This window comes from Populus euphratica, unplaced genomic scaffold (assembly GCF_000495115.2).
Source record: "Populus euphratica unplaced genomic scaffold, PopEup_1.0 scaffold41.1, whole genome shotgun sequence".
Classification (NCBI taxonomy): Eukaryota; Viridiplantae; Streptophyta; class Magnoliopsida; order Malpighiales; family Salicaceae; genus Populus; species Populus euphratica.
Genome location: NW_011499868.1, coordinates 713,815 through 721,851, shown reverse-complemented (window position 1 = coordinate 721,851; position 8,037 = coordinate 713,815). Strand labels below are relative to the sequence as shown.

The 8,037-nt window shown below is 36.2% G+C and overlaps 2 protein-coding genes across 13 annotated transcripts; both read right to left on the bottom strand.

The window, feature by feature from the left end:
* Window positions 1–311: 311 nt before the first annotated feature.
* LOC105126547 (pentatricopeptide repeat-containing protein At4g36680, mitochondrial) lies at window positions 312–1,972 on the bottom strand. Its single transcript, XM_011027444.1, has one exon. It carries the CDS (start codon window positions 1,847–1,849, stop codon window positions 659–661), a length of 1,191 nt encoding a protein of 396 aa, XP_011025746.1. The 5' UTR covers window positions 1,850–1,972; the 3' UTR covers window positions 312–658.
* Window positions 1,973–3,243: 1,271 nt separating this feature from the next.
* Window positions 3,244–7,795, bottom strand: ATU2AF65A (U2 snRNP auxilliary factor, large subunit, splicing factor). Of its 12 annotated transcripts, none has more exons than XR_842444.1 (14): window positions 7,452–7,795; window positions 6,582–6,847; window positions 6,365–6,469; window positions 6,161–6,246; window positions 6,051–6,087; window positions 5,459–5,529; window positions 5,329–5,376; window positions 5,182–5,241; window positions 5,045–5,105; window positions 4,830–4,942; window positions 4,275–4,721; window positions 4,051–4,186; window positions 3,706–3,938; window positions 3,244–3,604 (listed from the first exon to the last, which is right to left on the bottom strand). XR_842444.1 is itself a non-coding variant. In XM_011027434.1 (14 exons), the coding sequence occupies exons 1-14, from the start codon at window positions 7,577–7,579 to the stop codon at window positions 3,467–3,469; spliced, it is 1,764 nt and encodes a 587-aa protein (XP_011025736.1). In that variant the 5' UTR covers window positions 7,580–7,794; the 3' UTR covers window positions 3,244–3,466. The 12 variants fall into 12 exon arrangements, 9 of the variants coding, with proteins under 9 accessions (XP_011025736.1, XP_011025737.1, XP_011025738.1 ...); XM_011027434.1 differs by having other exon boundaries at window positions 3,706–3,773; window positions 7,452–7,794; XM_011027435.1 differs by having other exon boundaries at window positions 3,706–3,773; window positions 5,329–5,373; window positions 7,452–7,794.
* Between the last annotated feature and the right edge of the window lie 242 nt (window positions 7,796–8,037).

The window sequence follows — 8,037 nt, the reverse complement described above, 5'->3', positions numbered from 1 at the left end:
TTTTTTTTCAACCTCAATTTCAACTATAATTTTAACCAAATATATATAAATATCAAACCAACCTCAACTCCACTAAACATACTTTCTATATAATAATTTTTTCTAAACCATAACCTCAGAACCCACTAACCAAACACACTTACTCTTAGTGTTCATTACTACATCTACGGGCCTCCTGCAGAACAATGATGCAAGGACCACTGAAGTTTATTTGCAATCACAACATGCTTAGGCTAGCCAACAAATTCAAGGACCTCATGCACTATATGGATGGTGGAAAAACTAACAGGCAGAAAACTGAAACTAAAATATGATGGGTTAAGCATCAATAAGTTTTATCGCCGTGGAAAAAGCAAAGCTTTAGCCGCGTTGAAGAAAAATGAAAGCAAATGTTAAAACATGGACTAGCATTCTACAAATTACATGGCATCCAAGAGGAAATGTAGCTCATGAGCGCAGTCGAACCTTTTATGAAACAATAATGGAGCTCAAAATTTTATTGCAACTGCCAAAGCAGCTTCCCTGGCTAATTGTATTGTAAAGATTCAAAAGGGAATCAAGCTACAAAAGTTACAAGCTGTTGCAATGTGAGAAATTTGATTCGCTTGTAGCTGAATTTATCACCCAACACAACATAGAACATGCCTCCGATTAATCCTTAAGCTGTAGCCTCTTTAACTTCCTTGTCCTCCTCAGTAGAATGCAAACCAAGATTTTCCTCAACTTTCTTCCACGCATTCAATAAATTAGGAGGGAACTTTTTCTTCATTGTACGAATCAATCCTTTTGCTTCCTTGATCTTCTTCTTCTCCACCAACCCCTTTACCAAATATTTCAATGTATTAAAATCTGGAATTCTATGCACCTTCACACTATCCTTAAATATCTCATACCCTTTCTCGTATTCGCCACTCTTGCACAAGTTAAAAACCAGAGTTCTAAATGTTGCCGCATTCGCTTTGCACCCATGTACCCTAAACTCCTCATAAACCTTCTTCGCTTCCTCCATCATCCCACTCGTACAATAACTAGTCATCAAATAATTATAACTAATTGTATCCGGTTTCAACCCATAATTCTCCATCTCCTCAATCAACTCCTTCACTCTCTCCGGCCCCTGATTCACAGCATTGCTAATCTTCACATTGTACACCACAGCATCCAACTCACACCCTCTTTCCACCATGTCATCCAAAAACCTCTCCGCCTCATCTTTCTTTCCCTTTGAATACAAACAATTCAAAACTGGTGTACAAACAATCGCCGTAACTTCCACTCCTTTCTTTTCCATTTCCCCCAGTACCTCAATCGCCTTCTCCGATTTCCCATCCTCGCAATAAGCCTTGACTAACATCCCATACGAAACCTTGTCAGGCAAAACCCCATATTTCTCACTAATTTCATTAAACAGCACAGGAACTTTCTTATAAAGTTTGGATTGAATGCAAGCAGATAACAAAGCATTAAAAGAAATACAAGATCGAGGGGTACCCAACTGATCCATTTCTTGATAAGTTTTTAGTGCCTGATCAAACATTCCGGCAACACCGTAAGATCTGATTAGTGAAGAAAGAAAGGGTTCTTCTTTGATTTTGGGGTCGGATTTGTGGGATTCCATCAAGGACTCGATGTCAGCGAAACGGTGGGATTTGGCGAGGCGGCGGACGGTGAGGTCTTGAGCATAGCGAGAGACGACCGGGGGGGAGGAGTCATTACTGGAAGCGGAGGAGAAGATGGCTAGTGCTTTGTCTGGGTCATGTTCAGTGCGGAGTCTTGATTTGGCTTTGGAGATGGAGATTTTCTGGATGGTGGTGGAGAGGTGGCGGAGGTGGCGCAGGGTGGAGGGCATTTTGAAAGTTGAAGGATAGGAAATGAAGGGGCGGTGCGTGCGAGTGGAATGTGTATAGGTGGTTTTTAGGGTTTAGGGGAGGTTGAAGTGACGGTCTAAACGGAGAAATGGTTTAAACAGAACTTTCATTTCTTTTTGCTTAAAAAAAATAAAAAATTGCATTATCCTTCCCAATTATCTGTTAGCTGGAGGGAATACCGTACACGGCTGTACCCCTGAAATGTTTAATAGCATTTGAAAAAAAATAATAATAAGAATTCATGTTTTATGTTATTTAAAATCTTAGAAATAAGTCGAAACAGATTGGAGTATTGGAAAACAAATATATCATATATTTATTTAAATATATATGTTAATTTAATAATGTTATATATGGTGAATATTTATTTAATTAAGTAATAAAGTGTTATATACAATTTGATATAATGTATATATTAGAAAATAAATATCTTTAAATATATAAAAAATATTTTATATATTATAATATTAACTCCAAAACAAAATGCTGAAAAGAGCTTGTTGTCCTGAAAATCCGGATGACTACAAGAACTCTATGGACAACTTAGATACTAAATATGTATATTATACAACGATTTTATTTGAAAAACAAATACAAGCATAATATAAGAATTAATTATAAAATAATTTTTAATTTCTTACATTTCAATGATATCTTTATATGCTAAAAATCCAAAATAATAGATGATCTCTTTTTTATTATTAAAGATGAAAAATTAAAGTTAAATTTTCTTTTTAAATTATGTAAGCATGGTGATTAATGGATCGAATGGATGGTAGATCTAGATCTAATTTATTTAATCAACGGAGATCTAATTTATTTAATGAACGGATCAGATCAAGTTTTTATATATTTGAATTGAAATTTTTTACTTGTCAATTTGTCTTTTTTGATGTATAAAGAAATTATATTATAATTACATTTCATGTCATTTTTAAAATGAAAATCAAAGTGTATTACCACTATAAGAACTTAATTAAATAATCATAATAAAAAAAATTATATTATAGGTCAAGAATTAATTTAAATCAAACCCTAAAATATGACGAAGCTAGAAGAAAATAATAAAATTATCTACTCTAGACACAATTTGATTGGCATAAAAGAAAATCTTAATATTTTATAAAGAACAAGCTTGAAATGGATAAACAAATTTCACCGCATCAAGACGTAATAAATCAGAAACACAAGTATAACACATTAATTATTATCTGTTTTCATATGCTTTAAGTAACAATCAAATCTCACAATGACTCATTAATTATTATCTGTTTTCATATGTTTAGGATTTTTCATATGCTTTAAGTAACAATCAAATCAAATCTAATGCAGCCGTCAAATTTATTTGACTTTTTTTAAAAGAAAAAAAGAGGAGGATGCAAGTAGTCGAATATCATAGAAATTCATCTCAACTAGTTCAATGTTTAACGGTCATCTGTTCACAGACTTCAACAGGGAGGCATTCAATCAAACAGCCAAAGGCAAGAGGTTGTAGACTTCTAAGCTATCATTTAAAACATAACCACTAATAATAACAGGGTATCACAGGATCCAAAACCCAAGTGGTGGAAGGAAGCAGCCTCTACACAACTAATTAGTCATTCATCATATTCTCCCTGGGAGAACTTGTTCTCTGGAAAAAAGACAGCCACAACATGATTTCCGCCAAATTTCCTCCCGTTCATCCCTGCTCGTGCTTTTGAAGAACCTTCAGTGTCTGCATATTCCAAGAACACCTGGAAACAACCCAAGATTCTAGTAGGCAACTATAGCCCGAAAAAACTACTACTTTCCAAAGACTGAAGCATAGATGAAACAAACTGTAACATATGCTGACCTTCCCAACTCCTGGTGCATTTTCACCATCTGGTCTTGGGCGTGGGATCACAACATTCACCAGTTGACCTGCATATAACGTGTGAAAATATGCAATCCAAAATTTTCAAAACAACTATTTTTTATTGAAAAATGGAAACCAATCTCAAGTAAATATAAATAAGGGATTATGAAGTCTTCTGTCTGTGTATGTTAAGCTTGATTCTTTATAGCAGAATGTGGGACTAGAAATGGCTGTAAAACAGACATATAACACACAGAGAATAAAGAACAATCAATTACTATGAAGGAAGATTCACAGTACAAAGGCTAGAAACAAAATAAATAGCCAGTTGAAAGATTTTACCAAATTTCCCAGCTTCCATTCTAATGTCTTCCAAAATGTCTTCATACTCATCATCATCTTTGAGCTCATCCACAGTAACTACTTGAGTTAGGCATACAACTTTCGTGACTACAGGTGGTGGCTGCAACATAAGCCTCTGCAAAAAACAAAAAAGTTTATATAACAAAATAAACCTATGATGGCATGGAATACATATTTATATATAAAAATGGAACAATATTTACCTGCAATGCAATCTGCTGCTGAGCATGCAATAGTACATTCTCTTGCTCTGGTTTTGGCTGGTTGGTGCCCTGGTTGGCACGTCGAACAGTGAGAGTTTTATCACCCATTTTAATTCCATTCAGAGCAGCACAGGCTATGTCTGTCACTGAAAGATCTTGGTAAACACAAAATGCATAGCCTTTTGAGTTCCCAGTCTCTCTGTCTTTTACAAGATCAAAACCACGGAGAGCTCCAAAAGACTCCAACAACTCCCTGATCTGTGCTTCTGTGAAGTAATAAGGGAGTCCACCCACAAAAATGCGGTCTGGACCCTCGAGTCCACCAGCAGAACCAGGAGTAAGGCCAACTGCTGCCAGATTAAGATTGGGATTGGGCTGGCTTGGACCAAGTGTTGCGGCCAGAGACGGGTTATAGTCACTCGGTCTCCTAACCTTAACAGGTGCTCCCTGGGAAAATAAAGTTTTGCAATGAAATAGCTCAAACAGGTCAGTAACATGTAACAGCAAATATCATAGACACAACAAAACAAAAAGGATATAGAAAAACAAAATTACCTCGAAAATAATCCCATCCAAAGCCATTGCATTACTGGCCTCCTCAACAGATCTCATCTCCACAAATGCAAACTTCTTTTCATGGTTTATATAAACATTAACAACAGCATCCCCTTAGCAAAACAAACCAGATAAAAATTTAGTGACTCTGGAAAGGATGCAGGTAGTCTAATTATGTGTATCAGCAAAACAAAATTAAAAAGAATATGGCATACCTGGGCCTGCAGTGTTCCCTCCAATGGCAGCCATAACCTGGCTAAAAAAGGTAGCCACAGACTGCAGTACAGCTAACAGATTAGTATCCAAACAAGGTTATATAAAGATGAGGGGGGAAATGGAAGCAAAACAAAACCTGTTCATTAGCTATAGGTGGAAGCCCGCCAACATAGACCCTCCGTGCATGCCTGGTAGCCTGAAATCACAAAATAAATCATATAATTACTCCAAAAATTAATGAAAAAAAAGACAAGAAAAAATCACATCTTTCATTCCTGCCAACCTGTTGAGTCATTGCCTGAACTGGCATAACAGGGAGAGCACCAAACTGCTGCAAATGAACAAATGAAATGCAATCAATGCAAATGAGAATATGGAAATGAATACAAGTAACATATGAGAGTGATACACACCTGGCCAGTCCCTAATGGAAACATGTTGGGAAACATTCCAGGAATGGGAGGAGCTGTCCCAGTAATCTGACCTGCAAAGGTAATTAAAAATAAATTAGTACACAATCATAAATCAATCCTTACTCTAATGTAGTTGGGGTACCAAAATCAAGTCCTGCATCATTCTCAAATAGAAACACTAAGTCCTAACCTTTGGCAATAAATTTTATCAAAAGAAATGAAAGTATAAATCATATTCAAGTTCTGGAGGATATATTTGCAAGACTACCAAAACAGGCAATAGTTGCCAGTTGAAGACGAAAGAGAACCATCAAACCGGTGCATTGTCTCCTTCTTGTACATAAAAGCTACAGAAGTCTGACTCACGCCCATTGTCAGCACAGTGGGACAAGTAGCCCAACATTGCCTTCTTACAACAAAAGACAGACACAAAACAAACAAACAAACACCAAACACAAGAAAAACCAAAAACTCTCTCAGTTCCAGAATTATTTCACCAAATAAGCAATAATAATAACGTAGTACAGCCCATTCAGAGACCACAGCTTTAAGAAGCTAGATATACAAAGTTAGAGAACAAAATACTGCTTACCAAATGATACCATGTAATTTGATACGGATTTTCCACACTATGTCAAACAAAAACAAAGATAGCAGTTAAGAGAATATGACATTTTAAGTTGTATAAGAGGGTACATGTACCTGCAGCAGCAACAGCAGCAGCAGCAGCAGCACTAGGCAACATTGCAGAAGCAGGAGGAGCCATATCAAAACCACTGATCCTTTTGCTTTAAGTAGATAGAGATTGTATGCCAAAAAGGCACGCACAAATTAGAAAACAGAAGATCAAAATTGAATAAAGTTGTAAGTATGGATAAAAATTTGGTGTACCCCCACCCAATATACCTCTTAGAACGCGACCTCGATCTGTGCTCAGATCTACCCTTCGAACGAGATCGTGACCGACGTCTATGTCTGTCTTCTTTGTCCCTATCATAGTCTCTCCGCCTGCTAATAGAACCAATAAAACAGATATCCAGCACTTAGCATAATAAAGAATGGAACGGTATATAGAAGACAATCCTTAAAACTCAGCATTCAAAAAATAATCAGATTTTATTACCTGTCATAGTCTCGGCTTCGGTGATAATCATCATCATCCCTATCTCGACCTCGATCCCTCCTTTCACTGCGATCTCTATGGCGATCACGATCACGGTCACGATGACGGTCACGATCCTTGTCTCGGTCCCTATCTCTATCCCTGTCCTTGCTTTTCTCCCTATCCTTGTCTCGATCTCTTTCCCTATCTCTACCTCTGTCCCTGTCTCTGCTTCTCTCTTTTTCCCTACTTTTTGAAGACTCCCTCTCATAGTCACGAGACCCACGCTGAAATTCATGCATTATGCTAGTAAGATCCCAATAAAAAGGATATGTGGTACACAGTACCAGCCAAAAACAAAAACCCACAAAATCCTTTACAACAAACGGGCTGTCTACATCAAGAACCAAAATACAAAACTAACAAATACTAAACATCTGTAAATCCAATAGCTGCACAATGTTTCACGTGTCTGAACAAAAACTTGACATAGCATCAGATATCAACAGACTTAACAAAATTAGAACATAACAAAAGCAATATCCACAAGTGTAACCAGCATTGACAAACACCAAATCCATAGCTAGCATAGGACAAACATACACTGTTAATTCGAAAAAATAATCGTAGGGCATAAAAAAAAAGGCCAACAGGAACCAATTCATGTTATTTACGTTGCTCCGTGTTTGTTCCAGTTAAAACCCCAAATCAGCAAATGCAGCAACTACAAGCTTTCTATGAATAACTAAAGCTACAAAAATAACATCACATAGCTCATATTCCCAAATAGAAACAAACGGAAACCCTAACTAAACTACCAAAAAAACAAAAGAAAAATCGCAATCTTAACAGCTCTTCTGTCTAAGCAAAATGATTTACATCTGTTTATACCTCAGACTTAGAATCGCTTTGATCATCAGCGCCGCCGCGAGGCGGGGGAGAGGAATCGGCGCCGCCGGCACCGTAGCTCTGGTTTTCGAAGTCGGCACCGCCGTTACCTTCGTATCTTTCTGCTTCATAATCAGTCATGGCGTATTTTTTTGTAATTTTGATTCAGTTTTAGGTTTTGACTTTTGATGATTTGGCTGCGAAACGGGAAGTGAGAACGAAGAAGAGTACAAGAGGATTGAGAAATCTAGGGCTTGAAATTGGGGGTTTTGATTGTATTTATATAGCCAAGTGAGTTGCTCAAGGAACGTGGATGTGTGAATGTACTTGGAGACATTAGTTAATAGACCCGATCCGGGGTTTTGAAATTGGGGTTACACGGGTTAATCTCGATTAATCCAGAAAAAATATTAAAAAACAATATTTTATATTTTATATCAAAAATTAAAAAATAATTTATATGAACATAAATTATATATTTTATAAATAATAAAATTTAAAAAATTATTTCAAAATATTTTTATTTCATATTAAAAAGATAATATATTAATATATTATTTTTTTAAATTTAAGTTTTTAAATTAAAAAG

Bases quoted from the DNA above. Each gene is read 5' to 3' on its own strand.
- LOC105126547 (XM_011027444.1), bottom strand. From the start codon at position 1,849: ATGCCCTCCACCCTGCGCCACCTCCGCCACCTCTCCACCACCATCCAG.
- ATU2AF65A (XM_011027434.1), bottom strand. From the start codon at position 7,579: ATGAAGCAGAAAGATACGAAGGTAACGGCGGTGCCGACTTCGAAAACC. The intron at 4,943-5,044 runs GTATGCCATATT...TGTTTTGCTAAG, and splicing joins AGGGAACACTGCAGGCCCAG to GGGATGCTGTTGTTAATGTT. The intron at 3,605-3,705 runs GTCAGCATATGT...GGTTGTTTCCAG, and splicing joins ATGCACCAGGAGTTGGGAAG to GTGTTCTTGGAATATGCAGA.